General features: G+C 36.3%; 1 protein-coding gene across 2 annotated transcripts; it reads left to right on the top strand.

Moving 5' to 3' along the window:
• The first annotated feature begins 3,493 nt into the window (after nucleotides 1–3,493).
• Nucleotides 3,494–23,997, top strand: mrc1a (mannose receptor, C type 1a). Of its 2 annotated transcripts, XM_027169399.2 has the most exons (31): nucleotides 3,494–3,698; nucleotides 4,278–4,679; nucleotides 5,096–5,269; nucleotides 6,585–6,740; nucleotides 6,824–6,937; nucleotides 7,017–7,157; nucleotides 7,266–7,448; nucleotides 7,852–8,009; nucleotides 8,111–8,224; nucleotides 11,086–11,201; nucleotides 11,303–11,451; nucleotides 11,556–11,752; nucleotides 11,896–12,011; nucleotides 12,099–12,183; nucleotides 12,705–12,849; nucleotides 12,973–13,011; nucleotides 13,179–13,345; nucleotides 13,433–13,497; nucleotides 13,576–13,676; nucleotides 13,764–13,903; nucleotides 15,163–15,277; nucleotides 15,403–15,575; nucleotides 16,672–16,716; nucleotides 18,309–18,411; nucleotides 18,521–18,753; nucleotides 21,031–21,196; nucleotides 21,975–22,127; nucleotides 22,432–22,548; nucleotides 22,671–22,832; nucleotides 22,999–23,031; nucleotides 23,204–23,997. In XM_027169399.2, exons 1-31 carry the CDS (start codon nucleotides 3,626–3,628, stop codon nucleotides 23,437–23,439), a joined length of 4,371 nt encoding a protein of 1,456 aa, XP_027025200.1. In that variant the 5' UTR covers nucleotides 3,494–3,625; the 3' UTR covers nucleotides 23,440–23,997. The 2 variants fall into 2 exon arrangements, with proteins under 2 accessions (XP_027025200.1, XP_027025201.1); XM_027169400.2 differs by lacking the exon at nucleotides 16,672–16,716 and having other exon boundaries at nucleotides 3,495–3,698.
• The last annotated feature ends 531 nt before the right edge of the window (nucleotides 23,998–24,528 follow it).

Genomic DNA, 24,528 nt, shown 5'->3' with positions numbered 1-24,528 from the left:
ATGAATCCTCTTTTCATCTGAATGATGAACTAATATTTATGCTAGATGAAGAGATTACACAAACCAGATAGAAGATAAGTAGTTGTGTGTTTCTGTGTATTTATATATAGTTTAAATTCTGTCTTTTCACCACCAGTATGTGTTTGGCATTCACCAATCTATCTTTAAGTGACCCACCCTGAAGGTTTAGTTTTATTCACTGTAGTAGGCCATTGGCTTTGGAGAACAGCATTATGTTCATGAATCTTTTCCGGACCTTTATCACACATTCACCTTAAATTTAAATTATTTTTTCTCACATTTTTCTGTCTTAGATCCTGTTTTGTAATACAGTACAGTATATTGCTCAATCTGCCTGATTGTTTGACAGTTTCCTGTTTTGGCCACAATTCTGCCTAGCCTCTGTAAGTGGAGACTTTTTGACAGTCATGAGAGTGAAAATTACTGAATGCAAATGTAAAGTTTCACAGCAAAGTTTGGACTCTCTCCAAAACATTCCCTACGAATGAGACCATTTGAGAACAGAAACGTTATCATTGAGACTTTCTCACTAGTCACAAAGAGCTAACTGTTGTCATACCAAGTCAACCCTTAGCTCTGTCTCTGACAGGCAAATGTAGGCAGAATACATTCATTCATTCATTCATTCATTCATTCATTCATTCATTCATTCATTCATTCATTCATTCATTTTCTACCGCTTATCCAAACTTCTCGGGTCACGGAGAGCCTGTGCCTATCTCAGGTGTCATCGGGCATCAAGGCAGGATACACCCTGGACAGAGTGCCAATCCATCGCAGGGCACACACACTCTCATTCACTCACACACTCACACACTACGCACAATTTTCCTGAGATGCCAATCAACCTGTCCTATCAGCCAATCCATTACAGACTCAATAAAAGTCAAGAGACAGAAAGAAGCATTATATTATAATTGACCTAACCGATAAGATGGAAAAGACTGATGGGATGATAAATGATTTAAAACTGCACCTCATAATCTTTTAACTCTTTGATAAAATATAAATAATAGATTTTTTTTAGTATTTTTATTTTATTTTATTAATGTAATTTTAATAAGCAGACTAGATACATTCTGTAGTGACTTGTTTCCTTTCTACAGCCTGTCAGTTCAGGATAATATTAAATCAGGTTAAGATAATTCTGCATTAAAAACAGTCTTGGTGGAAATATAATGATTTGTAATAATCTATAAATGTTGTTTGCCTGTTTTATATTAAAGAAGTTAAATTAAATATATTTAATATATTTAATATATATATATATATTTAATTAAATATAAAATTACTATCGAATGGACAGTGCATCTGGGAGGTTTATAGGCAATGAATAAAAAGTGGTATAAAGGACCAAATTCTTTGTTCTTACAATTATAAATCAAAACACTTTATAGAAGCACAGAGATTTGAGGTAGAAACGTTTGGATGTAAACATGCATACTATTTAAAGTAAACCTAACAAAGGACAAAGATTTCTTCTACACCCTTTATAGTGGGAAAATTGATATTCGGTGACAGAAACATGGTAGGGAAAGAGTCCAATATAATAGAAAGAGTCAAATTACACCGAATTCAAAGATTGTTTTTGACTATAGAGTATTTAAAGTTAAAATAATGGTTAATTATCTAATTTAATTTCCCCTTAATTGTACAATTAAGGTTTTTCAGAAAGTACTGCTGAATTACATTCTGTTACAAGACAAGAGAATACAGTAGTGTCTATACTGTATGCCGTTGTACATTTGGAGCATACACTTTTTTTTTTTTTTCAAATTCTTCTAAATCTAAAATATTGTCTTGGAGAATGAGTTAGTCCCAGAGAAAACTCTCTCCTAACATGGATCTGATCCAAAGATCTGCATTAGCTGTTCAATATCATATAAATGCTATAAATGCTCTTTTGCTTGACTGCTGACTTAGTAGAAAAATCACTATCCTTTATTGCATAAATGGACTATATTCCTGGTTCAAATTATGTTTTAAACCTTTCCGATACTACAGCAAAAAGGTTATCAGGTCTTGCGTGATTCCAAAAAGTTAAGGCAATATGACAGTCTTTATGATGGCAGTAAAATCCCATAGAGAACTTGAAACACAATATGGATAAGCATAAGGTACAATTACCTTATGCAAACTATTTTCCGTAATAAAAAAATGAAGATTTTAATTAATGATAAAGTTTAATTCATCATGAAGACTTGTCATATATGAATTCAAGACCTGTTATAATGAGAATTTAAGAGATGGCCTGTTGAATTTAATAAAAGTTTGGATTTTGAGAAATTCTAAAATAAATATTAAGTCTATAATCTATTTTATTCCTTATGTGGCTATAATGTCACATTATATTTCATCTGTTACTATTTTCTTCATTTTTCTTTTCCAATTTTCTTCTCTTATATACAGTATGAACAGCTTTAAAAACACAATAATGTGTTTTTTTTTCTTGCATACTTTGAAACCAACTTCCTAGTTTTATTGTTCTAAGATTCATATGTTAGTCACAAATAGAAAAACGGTATCTGCCCCAATAATTACAAAAATAAAAAAGGGAAATTGGTTTCCTGAAAAACCGTCCTTATGGGAGAAAGCGTCTAGTTTCTTTTCTTTTTCTTTCTAATGCCCTATATAGTTTTGTCTTTCTCTAATGTTCCTTATTTAGTAGTATTTGATCATCTGCCATGTGAGAACTACTGCAGCAAAAGAAAAGAAATAAAATTACATTTACAGATTTTAGATTTGAAATCACTGTATAATAAAAAAATATTACTGATTTAATTAGATAATTTTTTTTTCATTGATCCACCTTTATTATTTTTCAATCTGTAATATATATGCAATATATGCTAACCTCAACGCTTTCTAAGCCCAGGGGAGGAAACAGGATTTCCCTTCTTTGTACTCCAGTGTTTGCAACAGATTTCCTTCTTGCTGAGCAGCAGGTCCTCCAAAAATTCCTATTGACTTTCTCTCTTACCTTATCAGCATTTTTTCTAACATTACCAGTACCCCCCCCCCCCCACCACCACCACCCCCAACCTATACCATATGGACATACCTCTTACAATAATTTCGAGCATTACTATTTGTAGTGAAAGTTCTCCTAAACACACACAGGGTTCATTTATTTGATTAATGATGAGTGCAGTATTAATGTGTAAAACCCTGAAATCCAACTGCAGTTTTAACCTGTGTATTTTAGGTCAAGCATGCTAAATTCAGTAATAATAATAATAATAATAATAATAATAATAATAATAATAATAATAATAATAATAATAATAATATTATAATGGCCTATTGCAGTTTATAAAGTGGCGTGTATTTGTTGTGAGAGTGTGTGTCTGTGCACCAATGTGAGAGAAGTGAGAGAAGGAGATAGAGATCTTCTACATGGATTGCCACATTGTTCCTGTCTTTAACTCCCACCCCAAAAAGGATTCACACTTTAACGTTTAAACAAATAAGGGGTGTGTATTTGTTCCACACAGTTTGTTAGCTTCACACTATTCACTAGAGCATAAAGCCACACATACAACCACATACAGACATAACTCACTCCCTGGATTATTCGTCTTGGATTATGAACTAAAGGAAGGCCATGAAGAAGCTTCACTTTTTTATGTTTGTGCTGCTGTGTCTCAGCAAGGCTTTGCACTACACTTTGCAACTGGGTATGGAATAAATATATGTGTTTATGTCTGGGTAAGACAGATAGATGTGTGCAAACAGACAGATCCATTCAGACAGATTTCAAATGTCTTTCATTTAATAGAGAAAAGTTCATTGTGTATTTAACTGTTGATGGTGGAACAGGTGTTATTATGTATAAATGCATGAAGTGATGCTTGTGGTATGTCCTGACTTGTGGAAACAGCAGTTACTGTACAATAATCATTTAGAGCATTAATTCAATTGAACTTAAATCAATTTTATTTGTGTAGAGCTGTTAACAACGGACATTGTCTCCAAGCAGCATTTAGAGAAATAAAAAATGTAGAAGAAACATGACAAAGATGAATAATTAAATAATTAAATGTTCTCCCTACTGAACAAGCCAGGGACAACAATAGCAAGAAAAAAACTCACCGAGACTAACATGTATAAACAAAGTTTTGCAAATACTTGATTGAATGAAAGTCTAAGCACAATATATCAATTCAATAAATGACAGCTTGTTGAGATTACAGGCAGATGTCCGTAGTAGTTAATATATTAGCCCATATTCTGTGTTTTCTCATTTCTTTGTACAGACAGCAGTGCTTTTCTCATCTACAATGAAGATCACAAGAAATGTGTGAAGGTGGTAGATCCCAACATGGCACAGGTCAGTGACTGTGACTCGTCCTCGGACTTGCAGCGTTTCCGATGGATTTCCTCTTCAAGGATCCTAAGCATCTCCCACAAGTTGTGCCTCAGCGCTCAAGACCTTAAAGAATGGGTTCGAGTTGTTCTGGTCCCCTGCAATGAGCTCAGTCCTATGCAGACATGGGAGTGCAAGAATGAGACTCTGTTTGGTATAAAGGGCCAACCGTTGCATCTGAATTATGGCAACCGCCATGAGCCCAATGTACTGCTTCACACAGGGACAGGTTCCTGGAGCCGCTGGGAGATATACGGCAATAAGCAAGACTTGTGCTCTCACGGATACGAAGGTAGGATCTACTTTCATTTGTAGTGGTTTATAGAATACTGTTTTTATAATAGTGGAACATTTTGGTAGGTCACTTGATCACTTGGCTATACACAGCTGTACTTATGCAGTGATGTGGCATACGGATGGTAAACTTGATGGTAGATTTGTTTGAATTTTTGAAATTGATCCATAAAACTTGGTCAAGCAGCAGCAGATTTAAATATATAAAACCTTTAAGCCAAATTAAGACTGCACAATGTGAGTAAAACACTTAAAGCACCTAAGAAGATATATATTTACATTATATATGTATATGACTAAAAACAATTTTCAGTAGCTATTTGTTTATATACCGGATAAATAAAAATTTAAAGATTGAGGCTTTCTTAGGCTCACTCTTCTCACTAACACTTCTTCTTTATATATTTTCTGCAGAGACGATCACCATTGGTGGCAATTCTTTGGGAAGCCCCTGTCAGTTTCCCTTTAAGTATGGTGAGAATTGGTATGCTGAGTGCACGATTGTTGGACGGTCAGATGGACTACTTTGGTGCGCCACAGTCACAGACTACGAGAAGGACAAGAAATGGGGTTTTTGTCCAACAAAATGTAAGAGAACACTGATTTATTGGTAACGTTTTACGTGATGCTGAAACCTTTGTCAGTAGTAAATAGTTCTAATATAATAATACAGATTTAATCCCATTGGATATGGATGTATGGTATGAAATAGTAAATGTTACCTCTGCTTTAAGTTCCTTATGTTTCACTGGTAGTTCTCTCTGAGTATGGACACGTTCTCGATAGTTGCTGATTGGAAAAAAGAGATGTGACAGGAAGGACAGCTTTGTAGTGCTGTGGTAGCAGGAATTGAAGATTTTCCTTTTTTATTGTGTACTAAATTGGGGCCATATAACTAGAGGTCAGGCACAAAATCACGTCTGGGGACTGACCTTCTGAAACACATGCTTCCTGTGAAGTTGTTTCCTCAGATTTTTCCTGTTTTATTGCAGATGTAAGTGAAAGATTATTGCTGTCTTGGTGTTATTCAGAAAGCTTTTTATGTTTCACTTGCAGAAATAATGTGATTATTTAAAAAAAGGTTTACTCTAGGTGTAAAACTTTCCTCTCTTTGTCATTGGACTGCTTTTTGCTTCCTTTCCTGTGAACCAAGAGTTCGGCATCAGACATGAAAGTATGATTTCATTAAATATTAAATAATAATAATTTAATAAATATTAAAAGTAAATCAATCACAATTTTATCATAGAAATTTACAAGAGAATTGTGACATTTGATAATCTAAAGTGAGGCTACATATCAGCCTGCAGGATCACACTCAATCCTTTGCCCTTCATGAGGAGATGTGAGTCTACATGCAAAAGTATGATTAACAGCATTCCAAGATTAACTAAAGAATTGAAAAATTGGATTTAAATGGCAGCTAAAATATGTTTTCCATGAGATTTTTTTTGATGAATAAATACACTTCAGGGGACACAGTGGCTTAGTGGTTAGCATGTTTGCCTCACACCTCCAGGGTTGGGGGTTCGATTCCCGCCTCCGTCTTGTGTGTGTGGAGTTTGCATGTTCTCCCCGTGCCTCGGGGGTTTCCTCCGGGTACTCCGGTTTCCTCCCCCGGTCCAAAGACATGCATGGTAGGTTGATTGGCATCTCTGGAAAATTGTCCGTAGTGTGTGAGTGTGTGAGTGAATGAGAGAGTGTGTGTGTGCCCTGTGATGGGTTGGCACTCCATCCAGGGTGTATCCTGCCTTGATGCCTGATGACGCCTGAGATAGGCACAGGCTCCCCGTGACACAAGTAGTTCGGATAAGCGATAGAAGATGAATGAATGAATGAATGAATGAATGAGTGTGTATGTGTGTGTATTTGTGTGTAATACTCTATGTCTGTGGTGTGTTAGCATCATCAGGTTGGGACACCGATCCAGTAACAGGTGTGTTATACCAGAGGAACGTTTTGTCAGTTCTGACCTGGCATCAGGCCCGCAAAAGCTGCCAGCAGCAAGATGCTGACCTACTGAGCATCATGGAGCTCCATGAGCAAACATATATATCAGGTACACAGCTCTGACTTCAAATCAGTAACAGCAAGTAGCAGAAAGGTTTTTACATATAATATATGCAGTATTTTTTTTTTTAGGATTAACTAATATACTTGGTTCGTCACTTTGGATTGGATTGAATAGTCTGGATTTTGAAAGTGGCTGGCAATGGAGCAATGGAAATCCATTCAGATATCTGAACTGGGCTCCAGGTGAGTGCACACATAAATACATATGATGGTGATTTAATACTATTTCCAAGCAGGCTATTACCTCCACCTCATCCATTAGGCAACCCCTTACTGGAGCCTGGAATGAACTGTGCAGCACTTAATGCTGGGAAAGCATCGAAATGGGAGAGTATGGCCTGCAATAGTAAACTGGGATACATCTGCCGCAAGGGAAACTCCACTTCTATTACACCTTCAGTGGGTAAGCTCTAGAGGCACATATAGACACATTTGCAAATGCCACCTTTCAACGTTTTGTCCCTCAGTCACTGTGTGTGTGTGTTTGTGTTTGTGTTTGTGTGTTTGACAGTTAAAGATGAGCCCAGTTTCTGTCCAGCCAACTGGGTGCCTTTTTCTGGTCACTGCTATTCTCTGTCACGTACTAAGGTGATGTGGAAAGATGCTTTGACTGCTTGCCGTAAAGAAGAAGCTGACCTGGCCAGTATTCACAACATAGAAGAACACAGCTTTATTATATCACAGAGTGGATACTGTAAGAGCATAAGAACTTTCTTACATAATCTATTTGGCTTAGCCTGGAAATTATGATGCCTGTTATGTTACCGTAATTAAATCTTTAGAATGTTTAAGAAAATGCATAATTATGGTCTCGACATAAAAAAAGGAAACCGCAATTTACGTCAGCAATTTCACAGCTTTTGATTACATTAGGTCAATCATCAGATCGAAATGGATAAATATAATTACAGAAAATGATGGGAACAATGTCTTGAACATATTCTTCCTAGTAAAGTTACAGTTCTAAATTGGCCATGTGAATCATGGGAAATAATGATTTGCCTTTTTAGTTAGAAGAGAAATCTACAATTTAGACCCTGAGACTTGCATATGGTGCCTAACGTTTCCCTCATTGACTTGGACTGTTTGTACTGCAGTGCCCACTGATGAAATATGGATAGGTTTAAATGATCAAAAGACTCAGAACCTGTTTGAATGGACAGACAGAAGCCATGTCACCTTTACCAAGTGGCTTGTGGGAGAACCTTCACATACAGATTTCCTCAAAGAAGACTGTGTTCTCATGAAAGGAAAGGTACAGTACGAAGGTGGCACACTGAGGGTGCTTTTATATTTGAAGTATAAGTCTAAAAAGTGATTATTAGATTAGTGACTAATTTTTGTACTATACTTTAGGATGGGAAATGGGCAGATAACATGTGTGAAAAGAAGCATAGCTACATGTGTAAGAAGAAAGCCTCCACGAAACCTGCAGGATCACCTGAGGTCATCAGTCCTGGATGTCCTGCTGTGAGTCATTCTCTCTCTCTACACACCTTTAAAAGGAATCTAGTCATCACGTATTTATTTAATTACTTACACACAATGCTCATTACTTTCTTTTTCACTGTTCTTTAGTCTTTTAGCTAGAACCACAAAACCATGTACAGTGGAGAACTATGTACATATTCACAATTATTAATACCCTTCACGAAAGTGAACAAAAACAACTAAACAAATGCAGTATATATTTGATATAATAATGTAAACACAAGGGTATGCGCTATTTTTTTTTGTTACACCCAGTATTATTTAAGCAAAGCATTTAGACCTGCACAACTAGTTTTAAAATAATCTGCATACTTACAATTAATATTTGGAAATTGGTGATATTTAGAGGGATTTTCAAGAATAACATGTTAAGATCCCATTTTTACAGCGATGCATATGAACTGTGTTCTTGAAATAAGACCACACATTTTTAGTAGGGTTTAAATACAGGGGGTGTGATGGCTGTTACCTTGTTGAATGCTGTCAGGTTTTAGGACTTGATGACATTAATCTCCCTAGTGCCATTGAGCCACTAATCTATAATTGATACCACCTCAAAGCATCAGTGGTCCACATCATATATTATGCTGGCTCAAAGGTCTTGATGCATTAATTTTTGTAATCTTTTTGTCACTAACGTACATATTAAATATATCTTAATGAATCCGCGCTGCCATCGGCAACACGGCACACATTTATACACCAAAGGACAATCACACACAGTGGGGAACAGGTGTGATGACCGGGAGGAGTAGACGAATCACGTGACACAAACAAACACAAACGCACATGGCCAAAAGTCTGCGCGGATCCCTGACACTTTTACTTGACTTCAAGGGTGATCCAATGGTGGTGTATAACAAAGAGATATAACATACTGTATGTATAGCCTTATAGTTCAACCCAAGAAATCAGGATCTGATCAAAGGAAACAAAAAAAGTCTTCAGGAATGTAATAAAAATCCAAAAATGACAGGTTCAAGAATAATTTATTATTATTATTATTATTATTATTATTATTATTATTATTATTATTATTATTATTATTATTATATTTAATGCTTTGGCTACAGTGTATTTGGTTCGTTGCCGTTTTATTTATTCTTGGATAAACAGTTACTCTTTCTTTATCTTATATGCATTTGCATTTGTTTTATCATCTAAGTTGTCGCTTGCCATGGTGTTGTGTTTGACTTGTCAGCCTTCAGATATAATGGGAGATACTGTAAGGTTGAAGTGCCTCTTGATGATGTAGAACCTACCTGATAGCCAATGTATCAACTCCATTTCTACATATATATTTACAACTAATTAAAAAACACTAGATACACCTTGCTTTCTAATTGTTGAGAGAGGGGTGTTTTCCCAGTCCCATGGTCAATGCATGGGTTAGCAGGAAATATGGGTTTGCAGGAGTAAGGGTCTCTAAACTGCACTGCTGATAAGTATATGTATATAGAGCACCTATTGTACCTCACCAGCCTAACTGACCTGGGGTCTTGTTAGGCTGAGTAAATGTATTCATGGCCTCAACATATTTCATCGTATACTGTTATCAGCAGGTTTTACACTAGTTTCTCTACATACTAGATTATTTTAAAATGACACTTGTTGGTGGTAAATCCACACTGGAGTAGTGTGTTTGACTTAGTTCTTAGAGTGACAGCTACATGTTTAGAAAGGAGGGGTTTTAAGATATATGCACATGACCTGCTAAAAAGCTCCTGAACTTCCATGTATATCAAAGGGTAAAGTCTGGTACTGCCAGAGAGCAGTGGCATGGGCCAGTTGTCTTAGGTCATCTTGGGTCAGGGAAACCTGAGAGTTGCCTTTAGTTAGATCTGAACTTGCCATTAGTTAGATCTGTTGGTTCAGCGTTTCCACTCCAAATACTGGATTTGTATCAGCACATGACATCCTGCTTGCTATCGTGAAATATTCACTTAGTTAAGATTTCATCCTGTAGTGAGCTGCCAATTGCACAAACAATGACTTCCTTTCCTTTAGTAAGAGAATAATGAAAAGGGTGTGGAAAAGAAAGATGTGAATAATGCTTAAATATTGCTATTTCAAAAGGTTCAAACTCAGTGCCATATAAAAATGCTTATGATGAACATTTTTGATTGTGACAACATGTTCTTTGTGACACTCTCTATATTGTTCTTTGTGACACTCTGTACATGTAGTAAAACTATTCTTGTTTTATGATTTCCAGGGCACCATGAATTTCACACAATTTCACACCTATGGGATATTTATCAGAGCCAGCACATACCAGCACATTTTTTGAGAGGAAAGCAAGTACCTCAGGGCTCAGGGATCTCTAATATACATACAGTACTTTGTAAAAATCTTTGACATAATTATATGAATTATTTGACATCATTATTGTGTCATTGAAATATTTTTGATTTCGATCATTAACCAAGAAATATTTTAGTTAATATATTTAATATTATTTTTAAATTAATATGAAATAATAGTACAGAAACATATCATTTTGAATAGAACAGTTTTCAGAAAGAAATAAACTACAAACAAACAAAAACAAAATATTGGCTCTTTGATATGTTTTCTCTTTGTGCAATTGTTTAAATGCAAAGTGTTTCACTCTAAATACTAAACTTGTTTCCGTTATTATCTTTCACTGCTCATTAAAATAGAAAAAAACACATTTATGGAAAGTGTTACATTTCTTTATGTTGCTTCTTTACACATGACTAAGACTTTAGCACAGTACTGTGGACATATACTTATATACATATACACATATTTGTATACTGTAAAATATACAAACACATGTAAAATGAACTGGGTCTGGTTTCTGTGCTTCTTTTTAGGGTTGGATCAGATTCAACTCCTACTGCTACAGCTTTGCTGTAGAAGCCAAAACCTTCAATGAAGCAAAAACAGCATGTGGACAGACTGCAGCAAGCCTAACACAAGTTACAGACAGGTAATGCACACATTAGTCAAATACAGCTTTTATACAACAACAAATGTAACTACTTACCTGTATGAACCTGTGTGTGTCTGGTGATGTGGGATTCATTTCAGGTATGAGAATGCATTTCTCATTAGCCAGATTGGCTTGCGACCTGAAAAATATTTCTGGATTGGCTTATCCAATACAGAACATGCAAATCGCTTTCAAGGGACAAATAAGCAAACTGTCAAATTTACACACTTTAATGTAGGAATGCCAGGTGTGTACATTCGTCTTCTTTTTTTTTTTTTTTTAAAGAAATAATCTGAATATTGTTCAATATTATGAATTACTAAAGACATAATGCTGACTTCTGACATTTAGATAGACACCAGGGCTGTGTTGCCATGCGAACAGGGACTTCAGCAGGATTATGGGATGTAATCAATTGTGACAGTAAAGAAAAGTACATCTGTAAGAAAATAGCAGAGGGTGTTACGACAACCAGAGAGCCTCCTATAACACAACCTCTAGGTTGCCCTTCTACATGGATAAAAAAAGACCCTGGCAGCTGCATTCAGGTACAGCCAAAAACACACAAAACACACGGTCATCATTATAACAGCATTAAAGGGCTCTGTTGATTCTGATAAATTTGCCATGAGGATATACTGCTCCATACAATGGTGCGAGACACATTATGTCCTTTGTCCTAATTTCCTAGGTAAATAGACATGAACTAAAGGGTAAGAAAACATGGCTTGAAGCACGTGATTACTGCAGAGCCATTGGTGGTGATCTTGCTAGCTTTCACTCTGAATCAGAAACCAACAATTTACCGTACGTATGTTTATTATTATTAAAATATATTCTTAACCCAACATTTTTCATTCATAATTTGATTCATTATTTACTGTCCTCTCAAAGGTATGGTGGAGGAAGTGACTCAGCATGGATTGGCTTTAATGCCCTGAATGATAATGATGGTTTTGTATGGTCAGATGAAACTCCAGTAAGTTCTTTTATTTTTCACTTCTATTTTTATTTATGGTCCTTTTCATTGCTTAAGGACTTTCTACCTAGCAGCTATACTGAAAATACTAACTGGTTTTGTATAACATGGTATTTGGAGGTTAAGTGACATATTTTATATTTTATATTATATATTTTAAAATATATGTATTCTTAGTGGTGATCTATATTTAATGGGTTTTCTTTAAGTAGAGTACTAAGAGTACTACTTTTGTATGATTGCAGATTTATATTTTAATTTATATTTAAAGTATAAGAATAACAAAGAACCAACATATAAACAAAGTAAACTTGGTTTGTATTCAAATCTTCATTAATGTTGGAGAATTGATGACGTAATTTAGAGACGTTGAAATATTTATGTTTGTTTGGTGTAAATCAGCTGCAAAATTTGTGTGCAGGCTTTAACATGTTGTGCCTATGTTATTGTGTCTAATTTTCCTGCTTTGTTTCTGTTTCTTTGTTTCTGTGTGTGTGTCTGTGTGTGTCCCTCCATGTTAGTCAGACTATGACAACTGGTCATATGGGGAGCCCAATAATTACAATTCTAATGAGCGTTGTACAGAAGCCAGCTTCTACTATGGTCATAGATGGAATGATAGGGATTGTGAATCCTACAATGATTGGATCTGTCAGATACGAGTGGGTAGGTTGTCCAGCCAGAAGAACACACTCACTCACATGGTTTTCACACTACCTATTAAAACAATTGTTCTACTGTGATCATACTGTAGTAAGTACAGATGTTTAACTCTGACCATTACAACAGGTACAAGGCCAAAACCTCCACCTACAAGCAATCCACAAGGTATTGCTCCACTTAATTTATTGTTCCATCCCACCTTTAAATTCGATTTCTAAAATAGCTGATATTGATTAGTCATCATGGATTTTTTGATACAAAAAATAGATTAGATATCAAAGCAAATTGTTTTTATTTCTACAGTCTTATGGTGTTTATTTTATGCTCCACAGCAGAGTATAATATCACAGATGATGGCTGGATACAGTTCAATGGTAGTCAGTACTACATTAATACTGATCATCTGGATATGGATTCGGCTCGAGCATTTTGTAAGAAGAACCATTCTGACCTTATTGTTATTACCGGTCAAACTGAGAGGAAGTTTATATTTAAACAGGTAAAAGAGCAGACCAAGTGCCTCTGATCTATTTTGTGAATGTGAATTCTGAAGTTATTCATATATCATTAAAATAAAATCTTTCAGATTTCAAGAGGCTCAGAGGACCAGTACTACATTGGAATGACAGTGGGATTGGATAAGTCTTTTAGGTATCATTAACAAAGTAGTGACACGAGGAAAAGCTTAGAAATGTCTTCATCTGTATTAACATTTTCTTTTTCTTCCAGTTGGGTGGATGGTTCCCCAGTTGTCTATACAGCATGGAACCAAAATGAACCAAACTTTGCCAACAATGACGAAAACTGTGTTACCATTTACAAGAGTATGGGTAAGATTACCTCATCTACTTTAATCTAAATAATCTGATTGTTGTCAAGACTTTATGGGGATAAGTGAAAAATCATCTCTTTTGCAGGATTCTGGAATGATATCAATTGTGGAGTAGAACTACCCTCCATCTGTAAAAGAAGCGATAACTTTGCCACCAGCACAGTGGCTCCTACCACTGCACCAAAGGGAGGATGTAGTTCTGACTGGACTGCTTTTCAGGGAAAAGTAAGTGAATTTACTTTAAACAAAACAACAGCTTTGCAAAGATATTAAAAAGTAATAACTCTTCTAAACGTTCCACCCTCCACGGCTGCCTACAACAAACAACGGGCCTCATTTATAAATCTGGACAGGAGGAAATTCAGAATGGATTTACACAAGAAATTAGTTATTGTTGAAAATCCTGTAATTTCAGCAAACCATTTGCATCCTATCGTGCTCCTGCAGCTGTTTAAATTTATACATAAGAAACCTAACTAATGTAAACTTTGTCTTCAAATCAAAGTACATACATTAACTGGTGAAGAATTAGTGCATGTATACAGTATATGGAATATAGCCACAAGTGAACATAATTTCACACACAGATTTAATAAACGTTTTATGACACAGTTTTTGTTTTTTGTATAAAAACCATTATATTTTAAAATATTACAAAAAAAACAGATTATATAACATAGTTCGGATAAGTGGTATAAAATGAATGAATGAATATTAGATAACAAAAAAAAGAAAACAAGAAAACAAATTTGTGAACCAAACAAATAAGACTAGCTATTTAATTAAGAATGCCACTGTATAAAATTAGGATGGAATCAAAAGACATCTACAGTAAGTGCTCTATTGTCTGTGCAACACTGTGAATAATCTGGTATGCCTTTTTTCTTTATGCCAGACAAAAAATGTGACAAAAAATTGAAATTTCTTGTTGTTTTGTTTACTAGAAGTTATTATGATGACACTCAGGGCATTGAGAAATTTTAGTTTTTCATAAGTATTTCTGTTTTTTTTTCCTGTATTTTGATACCAGACTTGTGGTGATAAAATAATAAATTTCGTTATACTCCTTGATTTCTGTTCTACCAGCAGACTAGAACACTATGTACTGGTAATAAGGGTTTAAGGGCCACTGTGCCGTATGCTTCCTAGTGTGCCATCACTGGCCTTTCTCTGACATTTCCTGCTTTTTGTCATTAAAAACGAAAATCCTAGCGATGTGTTTGGTGTGCAGAAACACATGGACACAATAGCTGCATATTTTTTTCATGTCAGAACATTTTCTTTTCACCTCACTTAATTAACATCTAATTCTTTTTTTTCCTTTTTAACATATGCAAGCAAGTACAGAGAAAATCAGCATTTCTACAATTTTTAGATTGGTTTGGATACACAATTTTACTTAAAGATTGATAACTGAACCCCAGTGATACTAAACTGAAACAATAATACATTTATTGTCTGACATTATTTACATTTTTCTCCAGTGTTATAAATTTGTAGGGAAAGATAGCAGTGAAGAGAAATCGTGGCAGGATGCTCGACAATACTGCATCTATCAAGGAGGCAACTTAGTGTCCATTCGGAGTCAAGCAGAGCAAGGTACTCGATGAAACTGAATGCAAACTATTTCATTAGAGTTTTACCTCTATATAACTTTTGTAACAATACAATAAAGAAAGATTTGTGCTGAGAAATGTAATAATAAGGTCTCTTTTTCTTCTCAGCATTTCTCACCACTATGATGCTCAATGCACGTGATGATATGTGGATTGGATTGAATGATGTAAACTGGGAGATGCGCTTCCTCTGGACAGATGGGAAAGGTGTGAAGTACACCAACTGGGCCAAAGGTTATCCGGTGTCATTTCCAGACAGCCGCAGAGGATATGGATCAGATGCAAGTGCCTTTTCTCTATACACATATATTATCATCTCTCGGTTATAGTCACATACTATTTCTTATGTATGCCTTAAAATCGCTTCAGAGCTGTCTGGAAGTTTTGGCTTCTGGGTGACAAAATTCAAGCATAGCAGGATAATTTCAGGATAATCAGTGGCAGTGGATGCCATGCAAGTCTTTAGTTACAAAAATTCCTCTGTCCTCGTTTGCCTTTAAATACAACTGCAAATTAGTTCAAAGGACACTGCCTAGAGTTAAACAAAACATTTCACCTACTTCTTCTGTCCATGTCGTGTGACGCTACCTCACAGGTCGTGTGTGATGTCTTTCATTGCTTGTAAGCTTGTAGCTTGTATGTTTAGTGCTGAATGTCTCTTTGCCATGTCTGCCCCTGAAAGATCTTACCATCAGATCTGCTAGATTTCACTTTTGCTCTTTCTGTGTGTTTTCTTCATCTTTTCTGAGAAGAGGAATCCTTGTGTAGAATGTTGAGACTGTTCTACAGGGCAACACTGTGAGCTTGTTTTGGACTTTTGTGATGTTCAGTCTTTGTCACATGTAGTGTGTGCAAATCAGAGATGATAGAACAAATGCAAGATGAACATGTCTTGGGCCAGTGTCCACCAGGAAATGATGAACAGGATATCACGTGTCGAAATATTTATATCATATGCTCTGTTTAGTGTAATCATTCTGGGCTTTTGGATAAAAATGAAATCAAAGGAACTTTGTTTTCCTTCTTTCCTTGGAAACCTCATGAGTCTTTGGGTCCTAACTTTCTCATGTAAAGATAGAGTTTTAGAACACTCAGTGAAACACATATAAATGGAACTGCAAGACCTCTTCCCATGGCATTTTGGCCTCAGGTTCTGGAACTAAGACTTTTCTTGCTAATACATGAGGAAAAATGTCTTGTCTTATGTTTGAACAAAGCCACACATTCGACTTCATGTGCGGCCATGTTCATTCATTCATTCATTCATTCATTCATTCATTCATTCATTCATGTTCTTCCCTTGGGTCACAGATATATACATTTATTATATACTACTGAGTTCTTGTTCTTTTTAAAATCGTACTCTTTTCAATACAGGACTTCTTCTTAAGGTGGGACTATGACATTCAGGATGAAACCCAGGTAGGTCTACCAAAACTGTGCTTGGCTTTCCGTCTTTGACTGATCTTGGCATTGATGTCGGCTAATTTTTGATTCCGTTGGGGAATTATACTGGTACATAATTTTCTTTCCTGCATCCTGGAATATTACCTTAGGATGCTATCATAGGAGAGTGATGCATCAAACTGATGCATTTTTCTAACCATCCTTATCCATTATTCTATGATCAAGTCATTACAATGACATAAATCCTGAAAATTGAGACATGTTTTTTCTTGAACAAAGTTAAGCTTGTGATGGTTACCCAATTTTCTCTGTTTTCTTTACTTGTTTTGGCTGTAACATGGGCTAAACTAATCATAGAAAACTTGAGAAAACACAGATACAGTGTTCAGATTTATTTATGAGTAACTTAAAACAGGGTTCAAAATTGTGCTGCAGTTTAAAAAGCTGCTATCTGATATTCATGATTTTTCAAGACCTGTTAGCTTTTCTGATGCAGTTGCTTGACTAATATACATATTTGTCTTCTTCATTATATCAGAAAATTCTGCAGAGAAGGATATACTTTCTGTTAAACAGGCAATTAACTTGCTCACAACAGTTTTGAAACAGTTCGGCTCAAGCTCAGTCATTTTTAGGGTCATGATTGAGGACAATGTCCCGTCCAGAGACAAGCTGTTTCGTTTTGAAGTTTTTTTTCAAACCGATCATTGAAAATACCCTCTCTAATGAATGTTCTTTTTTTCATTGGTTGTTGCGTTACATCTTACCAATATACAATTGCTCTATTTTCTGATTGGCTATTGTGTAGCCTGTTTTTTTTTTTGATTGGCTGATAAGTGTCAGGCTTGACTAAGAACTCCAGGGGATACACCCTTGATTCCTGCCCGGTTCCATAGAGACAGCGGTGTGGACAGATAAATTTTGAGCACTGCTGAATATTAAATATACGATAAGTAGTCAAAAAGTTTTTCTGCATGACAAATACATTGTGTGGTGTGAGAGCGTGACAAAAGACCCAAATGAGTGACTGTCACTTTCAATGCGTGACACTTGAGAGACCTGCTAATGTTTCTCTTAGGTTTGAAAAGTATCTAGAAAATAAAATTGCAGCTTGATAAAGCAGAAACACATGGTGATGAATAATAATAGTGTATGGATTATAGTTACTGATTAGCTAATAAGAATATCTATTTTTTATGCTTCAGCTCTAGTGACATTGTGTAAAATCCTGCACGTGGCGTGTAACAGAAATGACATGAATTCTATCCGAATGCCTGCTAAACTTAAAACCACTCAACTCTGTATTATTTAAGCAGTCCAAAACATTTCCCAGTTGCCGAGGTAAGTGCACTGCAGAATTATCACACCTCAGAAAGCACTGAAGACTCTTTTACATTATAAATTTTACACATACAGCCAAAGGTTTGTGGACACCTGACCAAAACACCTGTATGAAGTTCTTCCCCTAAACTTGCACTTTATTCTTCCTTATATTATCTGATTGTAGCATGTGTTGTGTTATTTGCCAATGTATTGTTACAGTATATGCCTGAATTAATTCCTTTCCTTTGGATATCATTTAATTCTATAATCATCATCTTCTGCAGTTTGACTGTGTCATTATGGTGAAGGCACCAGAAAGGATTACTGGCATGTGGAAGGTTGAGGACTGCGATGAGAAACGAGGATTTATCTGCAAGAGGAATATTGGTGAGTAGACAAAACTATTACTGTACATTGACAGTGATGTTTCAAAAATCAAAATCCAAACTAATTTTATTAAAACTTTAATTAACCTTTTTTGTTTAATCTGCTTCAGATTCTCAAATCAAAGTTCCTGCGACAACAGTGCCACCAGCATCATATTTTAAACTCGGAAATGATTCATATAAAGTACAGGCTGAGAAGATGAGCTGGGATGAGGCAAGGAGACAGTGCAAAGCAGACGATGCTGATTTAGCTAGTGTGTTAGATTCTGTCACTCAGGCATTCATCATCCTCAGAGTTGGCAAAATGAAAGAGCCAGTGTGGATTGGCCTAAACAGCAATGTGGTAAGCACATCAAATCAATTCAAGAGTTCAAGTCAAGAAGCTTTTATTTTCATTTCAACCATACAGTATATAGCTGTTGCAGTACACAGTACATAGCGAAATGAGACAAAGTTTCTCCAGGATCATGGTGCTACATAAAACATAAACAGAGCTATAAGGACTTAGTAAATTAGTCCTAGTCACATAAAGTGCATCTGTGTAACCTGTTGCAAACAGTGCAGGACAAGACAGACAAGACAGTGCAGGACAAAAGAAAGTGCAAACAAAAAATTACAAGACAATACACAAGAGAGAATAGACAGAAACAGCGCTAACAGTGTATGTTCACACAATATTACATGTGCAGAAATACAGGGATGAACACAGTGTTATACTGTAGCAGCAGTTACTGTACCTGAGGTATTGTAAAGGGTTGTGCAAAACAACAATCAATCAACTGAAATGTCAGATAGAATGTGCAAATAGCAAAAAAGTGTGCAAAAAACAGCATGTAAACAGATCGATGGATATATATTGGAAGTGTGTGTATTTAATGTATGTCCGTGCAGTCCATATAGTTGATGTGCGTGTGTGTGTTGTGCTCAGTACAGTTCAGTTATTAAGGAGTCTGATGGCTTGTGGAAAGAAACTGGTACACAGCCTGGTCGTGAGGGCCCGAAAGCTTCGGTACCTTTTTCCAGCCGGCAGTAGGGTGAAGAGTGTGTGTGAGGGGTGTGTGTGGTCATCCACAATGCTGTTGGCTTTGCGGATGCAGTATGTGGTGTAAATGTCCATGATAGAGGGAAGAGAGACCCCAATGATCTTCTCAGCTGTCCTCACTATCCGCTGCAGAGCCTAAAAAGTAAAGACGCTGCTGGGTTTTCTTGGTGATTGAGCTGGTGTTGAGTGACTAGGTGAAGTTCTCCACTAGAAAACATTTGGTGCTCCTGACGATCTCTACAGATGATCTGTTGATGTTCAACGGAGAGTGATTGCTCTGTGCTCTCTGGAAGTCAACAACCATCTCTTTAGGTTTATCTACATTCAGAGAAAGGTTGTTGGCTCTACACCAGGCAGTTAGATGTTGCACCTCCTCTCTGTATGCTGACTCATCGTTCTTGCTTATGAGACCCACCAAGGTCGTGTCATCAGCGAACTTGATGATATGGTTCGATATGTGCATTGCTGCACAGTCGTGAGTCAGCAGAGTGAACAGCAGTGGGCTGAGCATGCAGCCCTAAGGAGCTCCAGTGCTCAGTGTGGTGGTGCTGAATATGCTGTTCCCGATCCAGACGGACTGAGGTCTCCCAGTCAGGAAGTCTAGTATCCAGGAGCAGAGGGAGGTGTTCAGTCTCAGCAGGCTCAGTTTCTTAATCAGGTGCTGAAGGAAGATAGCATTGAATGCCGAACTAAAGTCTATGAACAGCATTCGTGCGTAAGTATCTTTATTGTCCAGGTGGGTGAGTGTTAAATGAAGGGCCGTGGCAATGGCATTGTCCGTGGAGCGGTTTGGACGATACGCAAACTGTAGGAGGTCCAGTGAGGGTGGTACTGTAACTGGGTCTTGATGTACCTCAAGCACTTCATCAGACAGTTTACAATCACCCAGTGCAAGGAAAACCTGTTGCAAGAGATATGGACAGATGTTCCTGAACACACTGTAATATGATTATGTCATACATAAACTAAAAGGAATCCAGGGATAAAGATATAAAGTCCAATATCCATGTGATAACATACACAGAATTAAACTGAAATTGAATCACCATTTGCAGTGATCCATGATTGTCCAAAAACAACTGATTTAAAAAATGTAGCTAATAAAGTCTTTTACCGAAATGAAAATCAATGACCTTATTACAAACTTTTTCCTTTCTACTTGCTGTAAAACAATTAAGCCAGAGCAAGTGTTCTCAAACATTTTGAAGACAGAGACCCTTTTAACCCCTTTAGTACAGATTTATTGTAGAAACCTAATCCAAACTTTAAATATTAGTTATATTATTCAAATGTTTACAATAATCTTTTGGCTATTTTTGAAGAATCTTTTTCAATGCACTTTGTTTTTTGAGATATTTGACCTAGAAAACAGACAACTACAGTAGGGAAACTACAGGAAATCAATAATAAATATTCTATGATAATGTTTATAATGGTGGCCTGTGATTCCACCACTTTACCATGTACCTGGCTATGTTTCATATATTCGCTAAATAATTAAGGGTAAATGAGCTAAGACATGTCTTGGTTCTCACACACTGCTCCCCATTTGAGTACTGTATCTACTGTTGTTTGCAGACCAGTGGACGATACCGCTGGACGGATAACTGGCTGTTACGCTACACAAAATGGGCTGTAGGTGAACCATTAAGAAACCAGGCCTGTGTATACATTGACACAGATGGTACATGGAAAACTTCAGATTGCAGCAAAAGCTACTATTCTCTCTGCAAACGCTCACCAGGTAGGCCCAAATGCTGATTTTACCAGCACAGATTTTACTTTTAAAACTTTTGACCCCTGATTATCACTGCAGTGTTAAGTTCCATCTGTCTATCTATTCTTTGCTTATCCACTTATCCTACTGGATCGCAGAGAACCTGTAGCCTATTACTGGACACTCAGGGTGCAAAGCAGGGTACACCCTAGACAGGATGCAAGTCTATCACAACGCATAATCACACACATTCACACACCCATTCATATTCTAAGGATAATTTTTTACATGCAAACTGATCACCATCCCATCTTGACACCCATTTCAAAGACACTGGTGATGAGGGTCACTGGCAATAGACAAATGCTACACTTCTTTGTGTAAGAAGACACAAAGAAGTGTACTGTATATACGGTAAAAGTGTGTATTCTTTGCAATTCTCACAGGCTGGATATGTCTAAATGCTACTGTATTTATGCCTTAAGAGATATGTCATTGATTCATGAAATCTGTGAAACAGGCTGTGTTGACTCTCTTGATCTCCAGATCCACTGCAGCCTGATAGTGGTTACTAATGCTGCTTGAATGAATAAAACATTTACTGGAGACTGTACTGTATGAGCACACAAAGATGTTGCTTGAGATGTCTCACTTACATTGAATTGAGTTTTCTTCAGAACAATGGCTTCCTTCAGATTATTCATTTACGTATTATTTATTATTCAGAATGTTGGGTTTTTGCTTTTTTTTTTCAAATTTCTAAAATGTATATGTTCACAGCTCATTTATTTTTTCTGTTATGCAGTTATTGCACCAACTGATCCCCCTCAGCTCCCAGGACGCTGCCCAGAACCAAAGAAATCCAAGGTCTGGGTTCCTTTCCGAGGACACTGTTATGCTTTTATAGCCTCAAGGAATGAGAACTGGGCTCATGCAACAGTGGAGTGTATGAGGATGAGTAAGTCCATATAGTTATTATATAAATGTATTTTTTTTACATATACTGAAATAAAACCCCAAAATATCACAGGAACACCAGCTTCTTCCTACTGGAAGATTTTTGTATTTACAGTTTAATTGGAATTAATTATTTGGATAATTTTTGTCCTGGTTTATGGTCATATGAGTTTTAGCCTTATATGGAACTAACTGATACTCTTTTGCTGTTGTCTGTGTCACATTTAATATCATGCTTTCATTCTTCTTATTTTTAATTCTTATTGGTAAACCATTACTTATTAATGGTTCATCTCTACACACAGGTGCATCACTGGTGAGTGTGGAGGATGCTGCGGAGGCCACCTTTATCCGCCAGAATATTGAGATCCTTCATGATGAAGCCAAATCTTTCTGGATTGGGCTCCACCGCAGCTACACGGGTTTAAAACCTATTTATATTAAAACTGATCCATTTAGAGTAGCTTCAATGTCACACCAGAGACAGTCAAAGCAGCGTCTGTGGACTGTAAGTAACAATGGTGTGTATGTTTTTATCTATCAGGTGAGTGGATGTGGATTGATAACACCGTAGTGGACTACATTAATTGGACACCACGGTCACCCAGTACAGTTGGCGACTGTGTGGAGATCAAATCAGAAAGTGGCTTGTGGATAAACTCTCACTGCAGTGGGTATAGAGCCTATATCTGCAAGACCCCTAAACGTAAGACACACACACACACACATAAACAATATTGACCAATATTCAGTCTAAAGGTGCTGCCCTATAGAGCCTTTTTATAATGTTTTTAATAGCACAATGTACCTTCAGTAATCCATTATTTTAATCTGGTTGAAGAATTTAATCTCATATACACATTCTTTTTTAGTTATACCGCCAACCGAGAAACAGCCGGCAGTCCGTGAGTACCAAAATTCATTTACCATAAATCAACTCCTTCTATTCTATTATTAACTTTAATTTAAAAAAAAGAAAAGAAACAGGGAACTCCTGATGCGACGACATAGTTTTGTGTTACAAGTTTCATTCAGAACAGGTTTTCATTACTGATTTTAATTTATTTTGCCCTGCAGAACCACAGGTAAATGAGGCCTCTCATGGCTACACTGGTATCGCTGTAGCAGTTGTGTTGGTGATAATTGCTGTTGCAGGACTGGCTGCATTCCTCTTCTATAAAAGACCAACTATCCCAGCGGTTGGAGAGTGTACATTTGATAACACACTCTACTTTAACAACCCTGCACGATCTACCACTACAGTAGACACCAAGGGACTGGTTACTAACATGGAACAAAATGAGCATGCATAACAAACACACACACACACACACACACACACACACACACACACACACACACACACACACACACACACACACACACACACACACGCATACACACCCACTTGCACAGTGTTACAATAAAATTCTACATAAATGACAAAAGAAATAAAAAAGTGTTTTTTTTTAAATAATGAAGATGTATAGATCAATTGTGTACATCATCAAATCTTCTTGGTTGTAGGAAGATATCTGCTCAATATTTAGTAGAGTAACACTCAAAACACACTGTCGACCAGACGCTTAACATCAGACATTGTATTAACATGTTGCTTATCAACATCTTATAATGCTTTCTTTAATTCTAAAAATGTTGAACTTAATATAGTACAGTGTAAATTTTCAGATTGTATACGACCATATTTCTATTCTCAGAGCTGTGCCATTGACGTTGTCCTTCTCTATTTTAATTTTGGTTTATTGTAAATAAATGTTTAAAGCTCTAAAAAGAAATGAAGCATGAAGTATATGTATGATGTTAAAGATGTTCTAGATATTTGTGTTCTGCTTTATAAAATGTAAAGCACTTATCTGACTGCAAATTTCTTTATTGCTAACATGGATTGTTTTAAACTGAAGTGGCCAGACTCTTCACACAGACGCAAAACAGACGTCTATGTTGCTTTCACACAAAATGCATTCAGTGATCACATCTTCCAAAATCCATGAATACAGCACATATTTCATTGGCTAACACAAAACTGTTCAAAACATTCAAAACTGAACGATGGTGAATTTTGCGCCGTTCAGTTACCGTACTGAAATATACAGTTTCATTTGAAAGACTGCCAAGGTGTTCTGTTTTCAATCGTGTTACATTGTTGTAGTAAAAAGGGCTTCTGAATGATTTTGTTTGGAAACGTGGGTGAAAGACGACAGGTTTGTATGGAAAGAAGAGTCTCAGAGTGAAGGAGAATTACATATTTCTATCATAATACAGAAAAAATAAAGGATATCGAAACAAATTGAATCATTTATGATTGTTTCATATTATAATACATACACATATATATTTTCCTCAAACATCAACAACTGCAATAATAATAATATTAATATAAT

Source organism: Tachysurus fulvidraco, chromosome 1, assembly GCF_022655615.1.
Source record: "Tachysurus fulvidraco isolate hzauxx_2018 chromosome 1, HZAU_PFXX_2.0, whole genome shotgun sequence".
Lineage (NCBI taxonomy): Eukaryota > Metazoa > Chordata > Actinopteri > Siluriformes > Bagridae > Tachysurus > Tachysurus fulvidraco.
Note: the sequence above shows the minus strand (reverse complement) of the source record. Positions and strands in the feature narration are given on the sequence as shown.

Coding starts and splice junctions, on each gene's coding strand:
- mrc1a (XM_027169399.2), top strand. CDS start 3,626: ATGAAGAAGCTTCACTTTTTTATGTTTGTGCTGCTGTGTCTCAGCAAG. Junction 8,225..11,085: donor TCAGTCCTGGATGTCCTGCT/GTGAGTCATTCT, acceptor GCTTCTTTTTAG/GGTTGGATCAGATTCAACTC. Junction 12,850..12,972: donor GATCTGTCAGATACGAGTGG/GTAGGTTGTCCA, acceptor CCATTACAACAG/GTACAAGGCCAAAACCTCCA.